At 45.0% G+C, this 22,716-nt stretch overlaps 5 protein-coding genes across 9 annotated transcripts; 4 read left to right on the top strand and 1 right to left on the bottom strand.

Moving 5' to 3' along the window:
- Positions 1–1,613: 1,613 nt before the first annotated feature.
- Positions 1,614–2,244, top strand: LOC26527770. Its single transcript, XM_015165840.3, has 2 exons — positions 1,614–1,723; positions 1,786–2,244. Exon 2 carries the CDS (start codon positions 1,909–1,911, stop codon positions 2,080–2,082), a length of 174 nt encoding a protein of 57 aa, XP_015021326.1. The 5' UTR covers positions 1,614–1,723; positions 1,786–1,908; the 3' UTR covers positions 2,083–2,244.
- A 42-nt stretch (positions 2,245–2,286) lies between these two features.
- On the top strand, positions 2,287–3,954 carry LOC6577847. The gene is made up of 4 exons (XM_015165839.3): positions 2,287–2,378; positions 2,666–3,544; positions 3,605–3,733; positions 3,800–3,954. The coding sequence occupies exons 2-4, from the start codon at positions 2,687–2,689 to the stop codon at positions 3,851–3,853; spliced, it is 1,041 nt and encodes a 346-aa protein (XP_015021325.1). The 5' UTR covers positions 2,287–2,378; positions 2,666–2,686; the 3' UTR covers positions 3,854–3,954.
- Positions 3,955–4,232: 278 nt separating this feature from the next.
- On the top strand, positions 4,233–10,609 carry LOC6577846 (ubiquitin conjugation factor E4 B). 4 transcript variants are annotated; one of them, XM_044009238.1, is made up of 10 exons: positions 4,233–4,644; positions 5,771–5,999; positions 6,068–7,543; positions 7,613–8,184; positions 8,265–8,661; positions 8,719–8,831; positions 8,894–9,218; positions 9,281–9,623; positions 9,698–9,998; positions 10,034–10,609. In XM_044009238.1, the coding sequence occupies exons 2-9, from the start codon at positions 5,844–5,846 to the stop codon at positions 9,964–9,966; spliced, it is 3,651 nt and encodes a 1,216-aa protein (XP_043865173.1). In that variant the 5' UTR covers positions 4,233–4,644; positions 5,771–5,843; the 3' UTR covers positions 9,967–9,998; positions 10,034–10,609. The 4 variants fall into 4 exon arrangements, with proteins under 4 accessions (XP_043865173.1, XP_043865172.1, XP_002003778.1 ...); XM_044009237.1 differs by having other exon boundaries at positions 9,698–10,001; positions 10,037–10,609; XM_002003742.4 differs by having other exon boundaries at positions 5,774–5,999; positions 9,698–10,609.
- Positions 10,560–18,840, bottom strand: LOC6577844 (serine/threonine-protein kinase Tor). The gene is made up of 5 exons (XM_002003740.4): positions 18,298–18,840; positions 18,010–18,227; positions 17,372–17,938; positions 16,479–17,215; positions 10,560–16,421 (listed from the first exon to the last, which is right to left on the bottom strand). Exons 1-5 carry the CDS (start codon positions 18,521–18,523, stop codon positions 10,775–10,777), a joined length of 7,395 nt encoding a protein of 2,464 aa, XP_002003776.4. The 5' UTR covers positions 18,524–18,840; the 3' UTR covers positions 10,560–10,774.
- Positions 18,841–19,282: 442 nt separating this feature from the next.
- On the top strand, positions 19,283–22,679 carry LOC6577843 (V-type proton ATPase catalytic subunit A). Of its 2 annotated transcripts, none has more exons than XM_015165835.3 (5): positions 19,283–19,378; positions 19,779–19,899; positions 19,984–20,681; positions 20,744–21,721; positions 21,790–22,679. In XM_015165835.3, exons 2-5 carry the CDS (start codon positions 19,824–19,826, stop codon positions 21,880–21,882), a joined length of 1,845 nt encoding a protein of 614 aa, XP_015021321.1. In that variant the 5' UTR covers positions 19,283–19,378; positions 19,779–19,823; the 3' UTR covers positions 21,883–22,679. The 2 variants fall into 2 exon arrangements, with proteins under 2 accessions (XP_015021321.1, XP_002003775.1); XM_002003739.4 differs by having other exon boundaries at positions 19,301–19,378; positions 19,802–19,899.
- Positions 22,680–22,716: the final 37 nt, after the last annotated feature.

Below are 22,716 nucleotides of genomic sequence, written 5' to 3'. Positions count from 1 at the left end.
AAGTTGTTTTATAAAAACAAAATTAAACAATTAATTACAAAAGAAATATTAATTTAACCAGTGGCTAAATATATTAGCTATTTATTGTATTTTTTTCAAAATTTAATTAAAATTTCCAATTCATATATGATCAAAAATTATATATAAATAAACCTAGCTCTAAGGCAAGATCCAAAAGCGTTTCAAAGAAATCCAAACTGATTCATGACAAAATCAAAAATTAAGAAAACAAAACTCTAGAACTAAAACAAGAACTAAAAACAAATTCAAAATTCGTCTTGCAAACAATTTGTTTTTGAATGGGAACTGTGATTATTGAATATTGTAAATTAAAAACAACAACAAAAAATGGAGAAATTTAATTTTAAAAAATACAAAATATCATTCAATGAATATGGTACTATATAAAAATTATATATACATACATATATATATAAATATTTACAACAGCTGCTAAGAGAAATGAGAAACAAAAATTAAAATTGATAAACTTTAAATAATTTGCAATATTTGCAATTTACAATTTATTTTTTGCAGCAAACACACACATACATTTATATACATATGCAATAAGTACTATAGTTATCAATTTATAGTTAAAATATAAAGTTTCAAATGGTTTTGTTTAACTATATACAAGCATTGTTTATGTCGCGCAGTGTAAACTGTACTACAAGAAAAAAAAAAAAAAAAAAAAGAACAACAACAAAAAATACACTAAAAAAAAAACAGCAGCAGTTATCATAATATCTAAGGAAATGAACACATGTGGAATAGCGGGGCCATATTTAAATAGGTAAAAAAAACTGAAACACTTAGACAAAACAAAACAAAGAAAAGAAGAAAATATAAGGAAAACAAAACAGAATATGCAGATTATACAGAAACTTAATTGAATTAATAAACGCAACCGCCTTTAATATATGTACATACATATATGTATATATACATATATCTATATCTTTATGGAAATAGTCTTTAACATAAAATACTTATAATTAGTTTAATGTAAATAACTTAGTTTTTGTTTACTATGCACAGACACACACACACACACATTTATGGTATAAATTTAAACAAAGAAAATGTACAAAAAAAATTGTTAATAAATAAAAAAATCAAATAATAAAAATATTACACAAGTTGCATTTACAACAAATTCTACAGCTTTTATTTAGTTTTATTTCCAAGAAAATCTTTGAACTGTTACCAATTTCCATACAAAATGTTGTCATAGAAATTTATTAACTGTATTCAGAGTAACTGTACATGCGCATTGATCAAATATATTTTCAATTAAATACAATAATTAAATGAATATAAAAGTATTTCAATAATAAACGTATTTGTTTTCGAAGACATCAAACGGTTTTTACTTACCCCAATTAGAAAGTCCTTAAGAGCCTAACTTTAACGGATAAGTGATATTGCCATTTTGCAGCACTGAACAAATGCTTGCGCTAGCCAAAGAAATGGGTAGCACTGGCTATCAATAGAAACAACATGTTTAAATTAGTTTAAATATACTAATACTATTATTATCATTGTATATAAATCATCCCAATCAAAGTTGGCTCTGAATAGTTACTTGAAATTTTGAACACATTCTGGGTGCCAGAGCAAATGTGAAATATTTTCATTCCACTTTTGTACTCCGTTGTGTGCACAGCAAAAATATTTTTACACCTTTTTGGATCTCGTTCAATGTTGGGTTGAGATTCAAGTAAGTTTAACATATTTCTCTTTAAATGCATAATATAATTCTCTTTTTTCATTTTGAAACAGATATCCATAACAAATTTTGGTTACCGACTCTGACGCTGGTGCAACACTTCGGATCACAAAGTTGGAAACATCAATAAGAAATTCTTTGGCAAATTTTCACACCTATTTCCGTAAGCTTTTAACATGTGCTGGCATCCGGGCGGCTGTTGCGGCATACCCGCTGGCATTCAGTGCACAAACTTTTGTTTTAACTATTGGACAGGTTGCCCCACGACGCCCTGCTGTCGCACCAGCTGCGTGCCTCCCTGTCCACCGTATCGTGGTTGCTGCGGTGGTCCACGTTGCGGCTCTTGTTAGCAACAGGCTTAGAAGGAAATTAGGTCTGAAGCGCCATGGAGAAACAACAACAAAAAAGAACATTTCTTCAAAATCAAGTCGTCTGTTACTCTAGTAAAAATATCCACAATTTGATGTTTATAACTTTATTTTGAGAATATATAATACAAAGAAAAAATTTTAGTTGATGTCATTTTTACTTGGTATATGAATGTAGTTTGAAGGCCCGCCCTTTCTAAGTCGAGGATGACTTTATAAATTAAAATTATAAATTTTCCGCAAAAAACTAAGAGCTGTCGAAATTTTAAGTTACATATGTAAGTATAGCTGTCAAAATATATTACAAATTCCAAAATTTGTAGAGAACTCGGTGGAAGGTTTTCAATTTCCTAAAATAAACCCATATACTAAGACTTTCTGTCACATTATCAGTTTATCAACTGATTTTTTTTTTTTAAATAATATCCCAAAAAAATTTGAGCAAGTTGGCAGCGCCACATACTTATTTGCTTTCTAAAACAATTAATCGATATATATATATATCGGAATGGCAATGCCAGATTTGCTCCACAACAGATTTGTTTGCAATAAAAAATTTTGTTAGGACGCGTTACACCTGCCACACATGGATACGAAGTCCAACGATGACTCTGGTGGCAGTGACTCCCTGGACAAATCAATGCAAAGGAAGTGTGTAATGGTCGAGACAAGCCCCACAACAACGGAGCCCGCAGCGGAGACAGACAACTGCAGCAGGGATTCCGCTGCACTAAGAGAGTCGCCACCTGGCGAACCAAAGACTGATGTGTCCAGCGCTGAATCGACCATTGGTGAAAATTCGACGACGTTTAAAAGTAGCAGCAGCAATAGCAATACAAGTGCTGCATTTGAATCTAAAGTAAAACTCATTTCTCAAAACCTCAAAGAGACAACGCTGGCGGAATCAGAGGCCTCTGCCCCAACAACGAACACGTCGAACGACGTCGCTGATGGTCCGCTGATAGATGATGTGGTGGACCAACATAGTAATACAGACAGCTGCGAGCAGCGTGTCAAAAAGGTCCGATTCCATCCAGACGTCAAAGCAAACGATGGCGGCAATCGTGTCAAAAAGAAAAGACGCTCGGCGCAAAACAGCGCCAATAAGGCGAATCTAAGCTGTGATGGCATGGATGTGGAGGACGATGACAATGAGTGTGGCGACGACGCGGATCACGATGAAGAGGAAGAGGAGGAATTTAATTTGGCCAAGACAATTGCCGAGGCGGATGACTACTTAAAGCAGCATCCGCTGACGTTTGTGCGGCGCGTCGAACAAAATGGTGAGCGACTCCGCGACGGCCTACTGAACATTGAGGATATGCCACAGCTTGTGGAGCGCGAGGTGAGAGCTGAAAAGAACAACGAAGATGATTTCTATAAAAAATGCAAGCCGGAGAACGGCATAGAGCGAGTATTAGGCAAGGAGACAAAGGCGGGCAAGGCAAGTTCCCTTAGTAAGCAATATAAATTTACGGGTTTTAATTGTTAAATACAATTTTAGGTTGAGTATCTGTTGCGATATGAGAATCAAGGAGGTCTGTTTTGGGAATCAGAGGACTTTATACGACGCATGTGTCCAAATCTATTAAAGGCCTATGAGAAGAACCGTGAACGAAGGCAACAACGACTAGTAAGTGCTCTAGCCTAATTAAATATTATTTAACAAGGTATATAAATAATAATTTGAATGTTTCAGATGCATCATGTTGCCAAGCGCCAAAGCCTGCGTCAGCGATATACGGATTTCTAGTAACATAATAACATATAGCTTTTAGGATTCGAATTAGGTTCCGCAAGTAACTGTAACATTTTTGTAATATGGAGTAAATGATTTTCTTTTGTTGAACGAAACTGTCGAGTTAATTGTCATCGTGAATGTGCGAATATCGATAGAAGCTGTCATGCACTATCGATTTCGTTTAAGCACAGCTGTTTTTAAGCTTTTTTATTTGCTTGATGACACATTACATTGAATATCAAAAGTTGCTATTCATTGGCTTGTCATGTGCTATATGGCTTTGACTTGTGTGAAAATAATTTCTCGTCTTGGGCCGTTGCCATTCGGCTGTTAACGTAGGTAATATCGTATTAACTATCGATAGCTACTGTGTGCCATCGATAATTAGACTGGCGATACAATATCAACAATCCTAGTTCTAGTTTGACGGACGCAGTGTCTAAAAATTAAAAGTAGAATTAATTAAAGAAAAAACGTGTGCAAACGTGTGCAAATCTCAGCACACGGGCATCTAATAAAGCATTGTGATTGTTAAGCCATAAATAGGATAAATTCGACGGAAACGTATAAGCATTGGTATTGCGGGGCCGAAAACTTATTGTGCGAGAACTAAAGAGAAACTTTTGTGCGTGTCACCGTCCGTCATCCTCCACCCCCTCTCAAAGGCCAAGCAGCGTTGCGATCAGCAACGGGCACAAACGGTAAACGTTGCCAGTGGTCCAACGAAATGCAATAGACTTTGCCCGCATTTTGCAATTTTCATGAATATCTCATTGTGACGGCAGGTGAAAGTGCCATTCCAGGTAAGCAGAATCTAGTGCGTATATTCGGCGTACATATATCTTTTGTGTTGATGGTCAGCGAGCTGGCCACAAAATGCGCAGATAGCACTTACTGCCAAAAATAAAATAATCGTACCAGGAATTGAAAACAAACAATCTGCAAGAAATCTGTGGGCTGCGTGGGATACGTGGGATATGTGTACATGCATATATACAAATCATCATAGTTATCGATAAAGGTACAATACATCTAATGAGACTAGTAACTGTTCATGCTTCAATTTGTTTTTTGACACTAAGAATTATTAGTCATCCTGTTTACGGAGTTCTAATAAACATTCGATGAGATTTAAAAAACAGTATGCTAGGTTATGGTATTTGTTAGCTGTTTATAACTGTTCTACTCTTATTTATTTGTTTTCAAATTGAGACCTCAAGCTCACCGCAATAATAACTAAACATTATGTATTAAGGTATCTTTTTAATTAGGTATTTCAATAATTGCATATATAGTATAGACATTTGTCATGTCATTTTGTCAAGAAAGCCCTTGTCAAAAAACTTACATTCAGCTGCTTGGGCTTTTTAAAAAATAATTGCGCAACATGCTTGACATTTAACCAATTTCAATTACATTCGGATATTAAAAGGAATTAGCAAAAATCTATATGCTGCTGCATCAATGTGTTATCGATATTCGCCTGTCACTTGCTTTGATATCGTGCACTGCACCTGCAGTAGCAGCAGCCGCAGTTGTTGTTGCCGCTGCGCTGCCCGACACTCAGATAACGTTCGACTTAGCTCTGTGATTCTATAAATAGTCGCTGCATATTCAATATAGTTGTCTTCCTTTGGGGCTTTTGCCATAGGTCAGAAATGGACTAGTGCGTAGTTAATCTTAATATCACAAAGAACTCTTCTCTTTGGCAATTGGATGCTGCGCAGACGAACGACAACGAATCATTGTCTTATCGTGAACTTGACGTTGACCGCTGGACTTTTGTTTATTTGTTAAATGCGCGTGGCAGTTCACTCAATCGCCAGTCACTCTCTCACGATCATTCTCTCTCTCTCTCTCTCTCTCTCTCACACATTCACTCTCTATCTCTCTTTCTGGCTCGTTTCATTGTTTGGTTCGTTAACCCAGAAGAACTACGCAACAAGCAAACAGACGGGAACTGCCAGGTCACACAGCCAAAGTGCTCAACTGAACAAGCAACATGCCGGAAGAGGAGCCACCACAGAAACCAATGGATGAGCAGCAGGAGCCGCCACAGTCACCCAGCGCCAGCGATGGAAATGTTGACGAGCAGATGCCGGTGACGCAAAATGATTCGTCTACAGATTACGTTGTAACGGAGCTATCCGCCGAAGAGGCAAGCCAATAAATCTCTTATAATGTCGTTTGTGTTTGCTTAATGTTTGCCCTATTTTCCATTTGCAGATGCGTGCTCGACGGCTGCGCACTTTGGCGGCGCGTAGCAGCATCCTGAGTGCTGCTAATGTTGTCGCGCCATTGGCAGCCGAGAAACCATCACGGATTCAAGCAAACGTTCCGAGTGAATCGCGTTTGGTGCGCGAAGTGTGTGCCGGCTCGAGCAGCATGGATACAACAAATCCATTGGGCGACAAAGATTCCATAACATGGTCCGACTTGGGCAACAAACCGGACACGGATGTGGAAATGAAATCGGTAGCATCGACACCCATACACGACGTTGAGATGACAAGTGCACATTCCATCTGCGTGCCCAAAGCCGTGCAACATAACTCGGAGCCCAAGCCGCAGAAAAAAGTGCCCAAAAATGATTCGTCATTACTTAAGAACGCTGATGAGCGCAACGAACAGATGCTGTCGAGGCTATTGAATGCCACATGGAATGAATATGGCAGTGGCTCCATCATTTGTGTGCAAACTGCCAGCTTTCTGGAGCTATATCCTGAGCTACGTTTCGAATTTGAGCCGATTATAACCAGTGTGCTGCTAGAGACTGCATTTAAGTTCTACAACGATGAGGTGGATGATAGCATGAAGATGGATAGCGATACGCCGCTTGCCACCGGTGTGACCGACGCCAATGGCGACGATAAGGAGTTCTCCTCGGCCAAAAAGATCAAAAGCGACGACACCGAAGTCCAGGAAATACTGGCCAATGCCGTGGCCTCCAGCAGCGCCGCCGAAGAGGATCAAGGCGCCAGTTCCAGTGCGACGCCCAGCCAGACTGAGATAACGTCCAGCGATGCTGGTGTCACTTGTGTGGTGCCTCCTCCCCTTAATATAGTGACTACCTCCAAGCACAATGCCATGCTACATCTGCTGCGTTGCTATCAGAACTATCAAACCGAGCTAACTCGGTCCCGCGCCAACGATGTTGGTCAACCAATGGACGATAGCACGCACAAGGCCTTGACAATGGCATTTACAAATATTATGCGAGTATCGGTGCTAGTTTTAACGGATCGTATCCAGCAGAACCTCAACTATCAGCTGGACCAATCAACCTTGCTGGAGCTCATGTACATGGACCGTGTAAGCGAATCCTTCCTCATTGACCTGGTGGCCGAAACGTACCAGCAACGCGAGATTTTCGATGAAATATTCGGTCAACTGCTGCGCGGTCTGTTCAGTGGCATGCAACGCAACATTTGCAGCTCAAAGATCAATACACAACAGATCGAATGGCTTTCCAAGTTGGTAGTCATCAAGGTGGGCAATGTCCGACCCATTGCCGATTTGGTAGCCCGCCAACCAAACTATATACCGCCCATATGCACAAAGATACCGGGACGTGAAATTGTCAAGTGCAGTTTCCTGGGCCCTTTCCTATCCGTCTCCCTCTTTGCCGAGGAGAACGTCAAATTTGCTGAATACACGACCAAAAACAAACTTGAGGAAACCTCGATATCACGCCTACGCTGGGTATGTCTCTTAATATTTATTTTTTCTCTCGTATAATATTCATCTCTATCTGAATTTCTCTCCATGCAGGAACTGCACTCAATGCGCACTCACATGCATACAGTTTTCCATTCGCTGTGCGTCAATGCCAGCAGCCGTCCCAAGACTCTGGAGTACATTTCTCAAATTCTACGTCACAACGATCGTCGCGTGCAATTCGCCAGCGATGAAAAATTGCTCGCTCGCGATGGTTTCGTCATCAATCTGATGAGCGTGCTGCAGCAGTTGTCGGTCAAGATCAAATTGGATCGCATTGATCCGAATTTCCACTACTACAGCAATTCGCTGGTCAACATCGAGCAGGATACGAAAATCCGTTACAGCGAGGAGGAGTATAAGAACTTTTTGGCAAAGAATTTCTCAACGCCAGCGGAGAATGTGAATTTCCAGACGCAATGCTGGTTTCTTACGCTGCAATCTCATCATCTCGGCTATCTGCCAGCGATTCAACGATATCGTCAAAAGGTGCGCGCCATCAAGGAACTACAAAAGCTAATTGACGAGCTGGATCGCACCAAGCCCCACTGGGTGAACTCACGCTATGCCAATCGTAACAATCAGTTCAAGGAGCGTTGGGAAAAGCAACTGCGCAAACTTAACCGGTATGGAATGCAAATATTATAATATATAAGGCATATTTAATTTTCTTTTAATGAATGTTCAAACTCATTTTCTTGTACAGCTCCAAGACATGCAGTGAGATAACGCTCCTCGATCCCGCGCTCCTGCAGCGCTGCACTGAGTTCTATTCGACTGTGTGCGAGTTTATGCTTTATCAATTCGAGGGACGTCCCATCGAGGGTCCGTTCATCTCGAAGCTGCCGGTGCAGCAACTAAAACCGACTGACGCATTTTCCGCACTGCCCGAGTGGTACATCGATGACATTGCCGAGTTCATATTGTTTGCCATGCAGCATGCCAATGTGGACATCAGACAGGGCATCGATCATTCGATCATCACATGGCTGCTGACCTGCGTCTGCGCCTCGCATCTCATCAAGAATCCCTATGTAACTGCCAAACTGGTTGAGGTGATGTTTGTGTTCTCCCTAAAGCCAGCCAATTCAGTTAATACAGCGGTAAGTAAATAAGAGAGATAGTTAGTGGAGATGCATAATAAGCTCCTTTTCTTACAGATGTGGAACCATGAACTGGCACAGAATGCGCTGGTCAGCGCGCTAATGCGATTTTATGTGGATGTGGAGACCACTGGCCAAAGCACTGAGTTTTATGATAAGTTTACTATAAGGTAAGCTGGAATAGATCTATAAAGAACTTTACTGGAAATGTGTCGTTCTTCCATTCTTTCAGATACCACATTAGCCATCTATTTAAATCCATGTGGGAGAATCCCATACATCGTCAGGCTGTCATCTGTGAGTCGCGTCAGGGCAATCAGTTTGTGAAGTTTGTAAACATGCTGATGAACGATACGACATTCTTGCTGGACGAATGCCTCGAGAATCTTAAGCGCATACATCTAACACAACAGCTAATGTCTGATGTGAAGAACTGGAGCGGAATGAGTGCCGAGCAGCAGCAGAGCCGCCTCACTCAGCTGGCAACGGATGAGCGTCAATGCCGTTCCTATTTAACGTTAGCTCGCGAGACTGTTGATCTATTTCATTATTTGACCGTGAGTTGTTTGGGATGTTGCTATTATAAATAATTTGATATTAATTTTGATTATTTTTATAGAGCGATATCAAGGAGCCGTTTATGCGCGCCGAGCTTGTTGATCGCCTGAGCTCCATGCTAAACTTTAACTTGAAACAACTGGCTGGGCCCAAGTGCAACGATCTGAAAGTGAAGAACCCAACCAAATATGGCTGGGAACCGCGCAGTTTGTTGGCCCAAATCTTTGATATATATCTCCACTTGGACTGTGATAGATTCGCGCAGGCATTGGCTGCCGACGAACGCTCATTCGATCTGCAAATTTGCAATGAGGCAGCGTCACGCATCAAACGCCTTGGGATACGTTCCGTCGTGGAGGTAGAACGGTTCAAAGCGCTCACCCAGCGGGCTCACGAAATATATGGTATGTGTTGTGAAATACGCTTTCCTTATCTAAGTTTTATTATTTGGATTTTCTTGGTCCATGTCTATTTACAGTTTCCAACCAACAGACTGAAGATGAGTGCGCCGATGCGCCCGATGAGTTTAAGGACCCACTGATGGACACATTGATGTCGGATCCAGTTGTGCTGCCCTCTGGCACTGTGATGGATCGTGCAATTATCACACGTCATCTGCTCAACAGTTGCACGGATCCGTTCAATAGACAGCATCTTACTGAGGATATGCTGGTTCCGAATATTGAACTGAAGCAGCGCATCGATGCCTGGCGCAAGGAGCAGCGGGGCAAGCGAAACAATAGCTAAGGCAACCAGATCTTAAACGATAATCTACAATCATACGTAGCTTAATGTTCAGTTTTAGTGTCTACCTATAACTCTATAAAAATTTATATTATCTTATAATTATTATATGTATATGCAGCTAGAATTTCCACTTATATTTCAGTTTCCATTTGGGGTAGTCGCAGTCGTTTCTAAAGATTCTCAAAGTCCACCATACTAGAAAAAAAAAACGGTGTATTATTTTGTTGATTTTCAGATTTCTCAAAACTATTGTAAATGTTGAAAAATGCAATAATTTTAATTATTTAAGTACATACTATATATTGCTTAATTGATTGTTTTTGTATAATTTCATTTAGAAAAAAATATTGTTTCTGTAAAAATTCACGTTCACAAATACTTCAGTTATTATAATAAATATATATATATATTTTTTTTTTTTGTAATTTCAATTCAAACGTGACGGATTTTTCCTCATCGAACACCGAAATGGGCTTGTTTTTTGTTTTCTTATTTCTTCTTTTTACGTACGGTACGAGCTGCGACTACCCCAAATGTTGATTAGGTGCCACAGCTTAGCTCGTGCTTAACAGAATTTGGAATTTAATTGCAACTGGAATTTACAATAAAGTTTTAATGAAGCGTATTTCTAATATAAATTATACATATACATAGTTTTATGTTCAATCGTGTGTCTGTGTGTGAGTGTGTGTGTGTGGGTTTGTGTGGGTTTGTGTTCATATTATCGTAACTGCATACATTTGTTTTATTCGCTCAGTCTCAGATGGGTGCATGGCCTGGAGATTGATTGGATGGGACACATGGTCAATTACCAGAAGGGACACCAGCCAATATAGCACTGACAGAGGTTCTCATTGTTCGTCGCCTGCTGTATGAGCAGCTCCACCTGTTGCTGCTCGGTCATTTCGGACATTTGGAAATCTGTGCCGGTTAGCTTGCGATGGACTCGCTGTATGACCATGCTGGCCTTGCTGTTGGTCACATCGGCCACGTTAGTGTATCCACCGTGGAGTTGCTGTGCCTCGTACGTCTTGGATTTGGCCACTGGGTTGCCCTGCAGCAGCGACTCCTGCTCTATGGAGTTACTGGGACTGCCGCCGCTGGCACCGCCGGCGGTTGTTGTGTCGTTGCCCTTCTTGTCCACATCGAGCAGACGCCAGTTGAGTAGCGGATCGTAGACGAACGCTTCCAGCACAGCCATCAACGAGTCCTTGTTGCGACGCAGCACCAACATGACACTCTCGCAGGTGCGTCGATAGGTGCCCTCAATGCCCGTCACTTCCATCGCCTTTATGAGCATCCGTGTCAATCGGAAGGGTATTTTCTCGGGGAACTTCTCACGGGTCATGGCCACCTCGAAACAATCACCAAAATCAATGTGCAATATTTTACCACTCATGCGATCCAACATCAAATTGGAGGGATGACGATCGCCCAGACCGAGTATATAGCCCACCATGGACATGACGGCTAATGAGCGTGTGTAATTGTTGCGCCGCTCGAACCACAGCTCCGACGACGGCGACTTCAGCCACAGCAGCTTGGCGAGATCATCGCCCTGGGTCTGACTCAGGGCATACTCGAACACCTCGACCTTTTGCATCAGCGTCAGATGATCGTAATCGGGCGCGTAGTTCAGCATGGTCCGATGCTCCTGGTTGAGCGGCACCTTCTTCTTGTCGCGATAGTCGCGAATCAGCGTATGTAGCGTATCACAGTGCGGCACCCAGCCGATCAATCCAGAGTTTGTGCTCAGCGGGATGACGGCGTAGCGCTGGATGGCCAGATTACGACGGAAAGTGTCGGGATCGTCGAGTAGGAGCGTATTTACCAGCGAAAAGAGCTGCATCACACGCTCGTCCTGCCTCAGATCCTCGTGACCCTTCAGCAAATACATGTAGTCCTTGCCGTTGGACCCACGTATGCAGAGCTTGCGCGGCCGCTGCTTGGACGTGATCACCTGCAGATTGGTCTTGATGTGATTGATGCGTATCAGCTCCTGGCCGGGATTATAGGACCCAGGCACAGCCAGCTCCAGGTTCTTGCAGGTCATCAGCTTAGGCGACACATAAGGCAGTTCGAGCGATGTCAGCTGCGGCAGCTGACGTGAAATCTTCTGGAACACATGATAATATATATCCCAGGCACGATCCAAATCCATGAGCACCGCCGAGGTCTTATAGCGTTGTGTCCACTCATACGCCTCGGTCAGCTCACGGCCATAGGCCTGCGAGAAGGAGGTCTCCTTGAGTGTTTGGGGCCCGCGATCCAGCATCGCATGCAATGGCTCCAAAATCTCAAACATGCCCTTCACATTGCGGTCCCCGAAGTACAGGCGACTGGCTTCCTCCAATCCTTCGTGCCACTGCTCGTGCCAGAGGATGGCCACGCGAATCAGCTCCTCGCTGCACATGACCGCCTGCTCGACGAGCGTCGGAGAATGCTTCCGCATCGAGTCGAGAATCTTGAAGGCGGCCGTTTTGCGCGCCAGCGAGGCGGACTTGGAAGCCACGGTCAGGGGATAGACAAGCGCCTGCGGGTGATTTTTGCCAATGTCCATGAGCAGCTGATGGATAAGCTGACCCACCAGCTTGCGATGCGTGTCGATGCGTGCAATTAGCTGTGGAATCACTTGCAGCCAAGTATTGATCTCGATCAGTTTCATGCCGGAGAAGAGAGCTTCATAGACCTCAGCATGATTGCCATAATCAAACCACAGCGTCAGCAGACGCAGCGTGTCCTGCAGCGAATTCCCGCGGATGAGGCTGATGGAGCGGAAGAATCCCTGCACCGCCGGCACCGCATACTGCTGAATGATCAGATGTTCGCTGTCCAAGCCCAGGCCCATGGTCGCCGGCGATTGCTGGCGTGGATTTTCCAGCGCCTGCTTCTGGGACTGCACCACCTTGAAGTTCATGTAGGCCCACAGATGCCAGGCCTTGTACCAATTGGGATCGTAGTCTGTCGCCTTCTCGAAGCACTCCAAGGCACCTTGCACTGCCTCTTGATTGGGTCGGTTCTCGTGCAGTTTGTTCTGCCAGGTGGCGAGGCGCAGATAGCAGCGCGCCATCAGACGTTGGTCCTGCGGCTTCTGTGCCTCCGGCGGCACACAGTTCAACTGGGCGCTGTACGTGTTGACGAAATCGAGCAGCTTCTTGTACGCCAACTCTTTGGAGGAGGCGGCGGCCAGATATTTGGTATAGGCATAAGTAACCTGCGGCTGATTGCACGGCAGTGGGTCATTGGGCGAGAGTGCCGGATCAGTGCCCAGCAGCATCACTAGCGTCTTGTGCGACAAATTTAAGGAGCCGCTCTTGCGACACAGGCTGGCATACTTGAGCCAGGTGTGTATATCCTCGTGGGGCTTCACAACCAGAGAATGCACCTGGATGATGCGACGCCAGTCCTCAACCAAACGCTGCCCGCCCTGCAGACGCTTCCACCACATGGCCTTGAGCGGTTCCCGTCGTTCCGGTATCAGTTTGTATTGTATCACCTCCTCCAGCTCGGCCAGCATTTGCACACAGACCATTGCACCGTAGGCCCGCTCATAGGACTCCCCAGCCATGGAGGTCAGTTCGGTGTCCAGCAGATCACGCGTCTCATCAATCAGACGCTGTGCCGTCTCGAAATCATCGTGATGCACCGCAAGCACAGCGCGATAGAAGCTACCGTCTTGAGTGTCCACGGGTATGCAGCGCACATATTCCTGCATGCCCTCCCAATCCTTCAAGCCCCAGGCGGCAACAGCGGCCAAGGGACTCGCACGCGCCTTGGCCTCCGCACTGAAGTTGGGCCATTCCTCTTTGCAGCGATTGCTCAACTGCGACCAGTCGCCCAGGGCCTCCAGGCAGCGCATGTGACCAAGACGTGCCTCCAGATCGTTGGTATCCGCTCGCAGATTGAGCTGGTAATGATGCAATGCCTGCTCCCAGTTGTGCAGCTTCTCATACCAGCGACCATGGACGCTGGCCTCGTTGCCTGAGTTGCGATAGGTGGTCAGGAGGCCTTCGGCTGCCTCGCGCTGCTGCAACTTGTTGTTGATATGGATCAGCGACTCGAACACATGCGGCTCCTGGCGCGGCACAAACTCCTCCTCCTTGTAACGCAAGGCCTTTGCGTACGCCCGACAGGCCATGGCATGGGTGCCCAGCAATTGCGTCTCTATGGGAATGGGAGCACGATCACAGTGCTCCATAAACTCGGCCAGGTTGAGTATGGTCTGTGTGATCTCCGGCATGTCCGTGACCTGCAGCGCCTGTATGAGCGACTGGGTTAGCTCGTACCGATGCTCAGGCGACAGCTCCGTCCAGCAGGATATGAAAGCCGCATTAAACAAATCCCGAAGCAGCGTATCATAATCCTGGGCCAGCACACAGCAGGCGCGTAATGCATGCGAGGGCGACTCCTTGAGCAGACCTATGGACAATCGCTTGAGCCACTCCATCCAGTCGTCCTTGGAGACGCGCCGTGTCACCTGCCAAGCGGTGCGAAGCGCATTCGTCGAGACCTTCAGATTCTTGCTGCTGCTGTTGCTGTCCAGCACAAAGGGCTCGTTGTATTTGGGCTTCGCCTGGCGCTGGCCAAAATCACTACCAAAGCTCGAGGCGTCCGCCAAAGTGCTATTGGATTTAATGCGGGTGAGCAGATTATCGTACTCCTGATCGACAATGCGATGCTTACTTATGGTGCGCTGCACCATGGGCACAAACACCAGATACTTCGTGCCCAGCTGCTTGACCAGGGAGCGCAGCGTTGTCATTGCCTGATCGCGCAGCTCCGGCTCTGTGTCCAGCACACGCACCAATGGATGTATGATGCGCGAGGAGAAGTCCGTGAAGTCCAGCTGGCTGGCCAAACTGTTGATCGTTTCCATCGCTGCCAGGGACACCTGCTGAGGCACATACGGCGAGTCAAAGAACTTGACAATCGGCGGCACAATCAGCGGCAAGTAGTAGCCCAGCGTGCTGCCGAATTTCTGCAGCGCCTGCAGCAGTCGCCGCGTCACCATTCGATCCTTGGAGTTGTCATGCTGCAGTACACGCAAAATTTGCGGTATGAGCTGCGCCAAGTAGTCACGGAACTCGCAGCCCAGCGCAACGGCAATCTGTTCGATTAGGTTGATCAGCGTGGAGTGCAGCGGCGTATTGATTGTCCAGAATTCCTTGATCAGCTTAAAGATGTCGTCCATGTAGCTAATGATGTGCAGCTTGACAAAGGCCACCAGAATCGCCAGTTGCTGGAAGAGGAACTCGCGCAGATTGTTGTCCGCGGTGCGCACATTGTCCAGCAGATTGGGCAGCACCTGTGCCAAATATGGCACACACTTGATGCCCAGCGTGTGAAAGATGAAGGTGACGGCCTGGACGACACTGGTGTGGCGCGTGCTCAGCGTGGGATCGCGCAGAATGCGCATTAGTGCGGCAATGGCCACCGCCGGATAATATTCATCAAGAGCATTGCCCATGTTTACAAGCAGCTCGGCCGTGGAAATGTCCTGGCTCTCGTCTGTCTTGCCGTCCGAGTAGGCAATCAGCACGTTATCCTTCTGGCTATCGATCAGGCCCTTGTTCATCTTGTGCTTGTACGGATCCATGGCACCAAGCAAGCCCAACACACGTATCGTTTCGCGACGTATGGAACGACGCTGTTCGGTCTTCAGGAAGTTGATCAGGATATCAATCAACACCGGATATTTGTGATAGGGGGTGACCACACGGCCCGTGGCGCTTATCAGCTGCCCCAGCGTCCAGAGCGCAACGCCGCGCTTATCCGGACTGCCCGCATCGCCCAGCATCTCGAGCAGAATGGAAAGCAGATCATCTGCCCACAGCTCCATTTCATTGGAGCCGCCATTGACCTCGGCCAGATCTCCGATTGTGCGCAGTACATTAAGCACTACACCAGGATTCGATTCTGGCTCATGCAGCTTGGGCACTAGCGCCTTCAGAATCGGATTCATGTAGGATGATATAAGACGCGGCGTGCTAATGACTAGATGATCCAGCATACGTGCGCTTTGCTCTTTATTGCGACTCATGCCCGAGTACTTCAAGTCCGTGAGCAGCTCAATCATGGTGGTGCGCAGTTTGGGCATCACATAAGCCGGATTCATGGAGGACAGCCGCCCAATCGTGACCATGGCAAGTTCACGAATCTCAAAGATTTCATCGTGCAGTGTAATGAACAGCGCATTCAACGATTCCGGCTGGGCCAGCTTAGCATCGAAAGTCTCATCCAGCGAGCGAAGAATGCGTATGCGTACATTGTAATCCATGTCAGTGATGGCCACAGACAGCAGTCGTTCAATCACATGCGAAACTGTGTCACTTAACGTCTTCGAGTTCTCCATACTCTCCGATGACTGTACGGCGAGCTTGAGCAGGCGCGTGCACGTTTGCACCGCTTCGAGCCGAATTTCCTGCTGTTCATGCACTATAAAGTAATCCGCACATCTAAGACAGAATGATATGAATTAATACATGCCATTAAGGATTCAATGATGCACTCACCGTTGCACAAAGTCCAGCATATTCTGCTCCTCGAAATTAAAGGTGCCCAGTGTACGGAGCGCCAGCACAATTGTGGCGGTATCGACGGTCTGCAGCATCAGCGAGGCGTCAATTGTAATCGGCGGCATTGTGGCATATGGTATGGTCGCCGACTTGTTCATCAGCACCTGGAAGAGCACAACGATCAGGCCATTCGTAATGGCTGCCTTCAGTTGCGGCACATTTTCGGCCAATTCGCGCAGACAAACAGTCAGCGCTGGCGAGAGACCCGTGTGAAACATTTGCTCGAGGATTTCGCGTACATCGTCTGCGATTTGCGATTTCACCGCATGGGCCAGTAGCGTGATGCAAGCGAACACCGCTGCATCCACAGTCGATTTGCGTTTGCTGGTCAAATCCTTTGCGGGCAGCGCCTGTTTAATGCTAGCCATAATGTTCTTCAGATGCTTCTCTATATCGTTCTCGACAGCGACGGCGATGTAGCCAATTGTAATGTAGGCCACATTGCGATCCTTTTCCTTGCCACGCAATATGGCCATCAAGTGAGCTATGCAGGTCTCCAGGTACTGGGCCACGAACACCTCGCGGTTGAAAGCAGCTAAACGTGGCAGGATCTGAAGCAGTCCCTGTTGCACATACAGCGACTTTGATGAACGTTGCTCCAACACATTGTCGCAGATGGTTTTGAAGTGCTTCTTAAGTATCTCGCTGGCGTAGGCTGAGTCCAACACATTGTGCTGCAAGCGAAAAAGGAATTATTAACTAGATGTGAGACAAATTTAATTCTATATAAATAAGATTCAGAACGACTGCATCAATGACTGGGACGAAAAAACACCTCTTCAATCGATTTCTTGCAACTTGATTAATATGAAATGGATTCTTCTTCTTACACTGGTCAATTTGTTGCCAATGCCATTGTACTGCTCGCTATCCATTTGCATCTGGGTGCTGCCCAGTTTGTCGACGAAAGGCACCTTGAGGCGTGGCACAATAGTGGTCAGTTGGCTGCCAACTGATGAGGAGCTGCTGGTGTCCAGGAACTTATTGTGATGCGACTTGGGAAACAGCTTCTTGAGCGTTGTATATCGACGTTCCCAGTTCGCATTAGCGCAGCGAAATAACTCATTGAAGACAATGAGACCGCCGTGTATGCGATCGTCGCGAGTCATGCCCTTTTGCTCCTTGCCCGGCAGGACATCGGTGTTGAAGCTGCTGCTGGCCTCATCGTAGCAGATCTTATACCATTGCGGTTCACTCGATTGCTTTGTGCTCTCACGTTGCACAGTTACGATGAGTGCGGCGCGCAATGCCTCGCCTGCAGATTCACGTATCGCCGGCTTCGGGTCAAAGATGGCATTGAAAATGTGATCGAAAAACGTTAGAATTTGCTGATAAAAATACGTGGGCAACGCAATCGCCAGTTCACGTAAAATGAAGACGGCAGCGTGACGGCGATACTGTAAAAAAAACAAAGGAACATTCAATTAAATTGTTAATGCAATATATTTAGATATTAATCGCTACGTACCTCCTGCCGATCGCCGCTAAGCATTTCAAACGCCTTTTTTATATCAAAATCGAATGATTCTGCGCCCTTTGACCCTGGCATATTGGCCAGCTTTACCAGAGAGCGAGCCGCAATTTCCATCACTGAGACATCGTTGATAAGCAGCAGATCGCGTAAACGATTGAGGTAAGGTGAGATGCCTTTGCGTGTTATCAAAGCGTCACCACTTATGAGGCACTCTGAAAAAAAGAGACGAGTGCGTTAGCTGAAGCCATAGCTCATAATATTCCACAGGAATTATTTACTCACTCATGGCCAGGGCACCACCCTTCTTTTCATTGATATCCGCTGCATTGACCATGTTGAAAATGTGGTGGTCGAAGTCATCGAAGAACTGCACCAGCTCCTCCTGCGACATTTCGCGCAGCTCGGTTTTGACATACAGGAACAGATCCTGCGCCGCCTTGTTTTGGACATTGCGGTTGCGGGACTTCAGTCCGTTGACGAACTGCTGCACAATCGAAGATGTTGACATGTTTACGTTCAATAGTTTCTAGGGTCTGGGGAATTCCCCAAGCGCCTGCAATAATAAGCAGGTGCACCCACGTCCAGTCGAGACTTTGAGGTTATAATTTGTTTGCCCGGAGTCTGAATCTGTCTGGGCACGTCACGCAATATTGTGTAGTTTGCGTTCGACACTTTCACATGTTTGTGTTATGCGTTGCAGTGCGACAATCTTAATGGATGTACTTTTAGAGATATATCTCGTTCTGAAATTCACTTGACCCCCTGTTTTCGCGAGAAGTTTGTTTTGCAGCCGAGAAGGTAGTAGAGATGTGAATGACTGTTCAACTAGCTAAAAATGCCCGATAGTCCATATATCGATAGTTCGCAGCTTCGATAGCAGTTTATATTTAGGGTGCTTCTGCACGTATTAAAAATGTGTAAGGCGCGCGATTCTTTTGTAAAAATATTAAACTGAAAAGATATTATAAGTATATTTAACGTATCATATTTTAAAATTCGTAAAGAACTTGATTTTACACATAATAACGCTTTAGTTTAATTGAATTTACTTTAAAATTGTTATTTTGCTCTATCTGTTAGATATTTGAATTAGTTAAATATGTATAGTTTTGCTCTTCAAATACTGAAGTTGATTATACACAAAATAAGGTAATATAAATATATTTTAAATGCATAAATTTTAATTTTGAATGCTTCTAGCATTCTGTGCTAGTGCTGACCATGACTGTCGACTATCGATTAAAATTTATATGATATAATCGATCAGAACTTTCCTAATTTATTGGAAAACTTGAGGCGCTGCCAATCTAGATTAAAATAGAAACTCAGTCTGCTAAGAATTTTCATAAGAGCTAAAACAAATGTGAGTAAAAGCGATTTTCCAACTAGCAAAACTTATGAACTTCCGTTAAAAAAGGGAGTAATGAACAGTTAAAAGTGCCTAGAAATATGCAAGGCTTTACGAAGTGATGATAGCTACAGTTAAATTACAAAATTAAAACTGTTCATGTTAACTGTGGGTGGCAAATGTGAAATTTTGTGTGGAAAAATCGATCGTTGGCTGCTGCTGCTGCTGCGGGGGTTTGAAGCTTTCACTGGGGGCTGCTTGGCAACTGCCCACAGCAGCGCCATCTAGTTTTTTTCCCCTCATAATTTCTGTCACAAAAACAAGCGTGCAAAATGTGTGTTTGTTTATAATGAAAAAAGAAAATAAAGTAAAAAATACATTTACTATTGTTTTTTTTTTTTGCATTGATGATTAGCAAACGAATTTCGACCGTTGCAGTTGAACCGAACTCACCTCAAACATGTCTAACCTGAGGAAATTCAAAGACGAGGACCGCGAGTCCGAATACGGTCGCGTGTACGCTGTCTCTGGTCCGGGTAAGACGTCACCTTTGTCCTTCACCTGCTGACCCGCCCTATCTACATCTATATTATTTTCTCCTCCCCAACCACCCCTTTTAGTCGTTACGGCAGAGTGTATGTCGGGCTCTGCTATGTACGAGCTGGTACGTGTGGGCTACTATGAGCTGGTGGGCGAAATCATTCGCCTGGAGGGCGACATGGCCACCATCCAGGTATACGAGGAAACCTCAGGTGTCACAGTCGGTGATCCGGTGCTGCGAACGGGTAAACCCTTGTCCGTGGAACTGGGCCCTGGCATCATGGGCAGCATCTTTGATGGTATTCAGCGTCCACTGCGGGACATCGGTATCATGACTAGCTCCATATATATACCCAAGGGTGTGAATACGCCCGCCTTGTCGCGTAGCGAAATGTGGGAGTTCAATCCCTTAAATGTGCGCGTTGGCTCCCACATCACGGGCGGAGACTTGTACGGCGTAGTGCATGAGAACACATTGGTCAAGCAGCGCATGCTTGTGGCGCCGCGTGCCAAGGGCACAGTACGCTATATTGCACCAGCGGGCAACTACAATCTGGAAGACGTTGTGCTGGAGACCGAATTTGATGGCGAGATCACAAAACATACAATGCTGCAGGTGTGGCCTGTGCGCCAGCCGCGCCCCTGCACCGAGAAGCTGCCGGCCAATCATCCCCTCTTCACTGGCCAGCGTGTACTCGATTCGTTGTTCCCCTGCGTCCAGGGCGGCACCACAGCCATTCCTGGTGCCTTCGGCTGTGGCAAGACTGTCATCTCGCAGGTAGGGGAAGAGATTGCCAAAGCGTTGTAATCATTGCTCACTCACTCTTATACACTTTACAGGCTCTGTCCAAGTACTCCAACTCCGATGTCATCATCTACGTCGGTTGCGGTGAGCGTGGTAACGAGATGTCTGAGGTATTGCGTGACTTCCCGGAACTGACTTGCGAAATTGACGGCGTCACAGAGTCCATCATGAAACGCACAGCTCTTGTGGCCAACACCTCCAACATGCCCGTGGCTGCTCGTGAGGCTTCCATCTACACTGGCATCACGCTTTCCGAATATTTCCGTGATATGGGCTACAATGTGGCCATGATGGCCGACTCCACCTCCCGTTGGGCCGAGGCCTTGCGAGAAATATCTGGACGTCTGGCTGAGATGCCTGCCGATTCGGGTTATCCCGCGTATTTGGGCGCTCGTTTGGCCACCTTCTATGAACGCGCTGGACGTGTCAAGTGCTTGGGTAATCCCGAGCGTGAGGGCTCCGTGTCTATTGTCGGCGCTGTCTCGCCACCTGGTGGTGATTTCTCCGATCCCGTGACCTCGGCTACCTTGGGTATTGTACAGGTGTTCTGGGGTCTCGACAAGAAGCTGGCCCAGCGCAAACATTTTCCTTCCATCAACTGGCTCATTTCCTATTCCAAATATATGCGCGCTCTGGACGAATACTATGACAAAAACTTCCCCGAATTCGTGCCCTTGCGTACCAAGGTCAAGGAGATTTTGCAAGAGGAGGAAGATCTGTCCGAAATCGTGCAGTTGGTGGGCAAAGCATCGCTGGCCGAGACCGATAAGGTTACTCTGGAGGTGGCCAAGCTGCTGAAGGACGATTTCTTGCAACAGAACTCCTACTCGCCATACGATCGAGTGTGTCCGTTCTATAAAACTGTCGGCATGTTGAGGAATATTCTGGCTTTTTACGAGACAGCGCGTCATGCAGTTGAGTCGACCGCCCAGTCGGACAATAAGATTACATGGAACACTATCAGGGAGTCAATGGGCGGCATTATGTATCAGTTGTCTTCAATGAAATTCAAGGTGAGCAATTGAAATTGATTAAGACGAGGAGACTAAACTAATAAATTTCTCTCCTTCGCTCTCTCAAGGATCCTGTGAAGGATGGTGAGCAAAAGATTAAGGCAGACTACGATCAGCTGTATGAGGATCTGCAGCAGGCCTTCAGAAATTTGGAGGACTAATCGCTTTAAGGCGACTGTGTACTTGCAAAATAAACAAGGCAGACAGAACAAAAGAAGAAAATGAAAATACCAAAAAGGAAAAATACCGAAAGAAAAACCAAACGAAATAAGCAACCAAAGTTTAGGTTTATTATTCGAATTCCCCCATCAAGCTAGTCATATATACATAATGCGTAATAAGATATTTGAATTCAATTTAATTATTAAGTTAAACAGTTTAGAAAAAAATGCGTCAGGTAGAGTAGAGTCTCACTTGATTCGCACACCCAAGAAACAATGAACAATGTACACGACGACGAAGATGACAAGAAGGAAGGAGTTAGGAAAGACGAACAATAATTAGCCGATAGCGCAAAAATAAAATATATAACTAAAAAAAAGGAAAACGGAAAGCATGTTGTCCACTTAAACCAGCCATATAAATAACATAAACATACATATACATATATATATATTTAAATATATGATATATATATTTATTAAATTATCTATGTTGATATATGTATACCTACATAATTATAATTCACTGCTATTTATTGTTAGTAAAAACAAATTCGTAAAGTTATCTAACTGTGTTCTCTACGTAACTGTAACTACAAACTACTAACAATTTATTTAATGTTTTTGCCATTGCGTGTTACAACAAGTTAAATACAATACGAAATTATAATACTAGAAAATTATAAATAATATAAATTACAAATGCAATAATTACGTAGCCCCGATTGAGGAATAAATTGCGTGCATGTTACAAATGGAGCTATGCAAATAAAAATGTATTATGAATGTTAAAATTATACAATGGCTTTTTATTAAAAATTATTTACATAAAAT

Source organism: Drosophila mojavensis, unplaced genomic scaffold, assembly GCF_018153725.1.
Source record: "Drosophila mojavensis isolate 15081-1352.22 unplaced genomic scaffold, ASM1815372v1 contig_49, whole genome shotgun sequence".
Classification (NCBI taxonomy): Eukaryota; Metazoa; Arthropoda; class Insecta; order Diptera; family Drosophilidae; genus Drosophila; species Drosophila mojavensis.
This window is presented reverse-complemented; position numbering and strand designations above follow the sequence as displayed.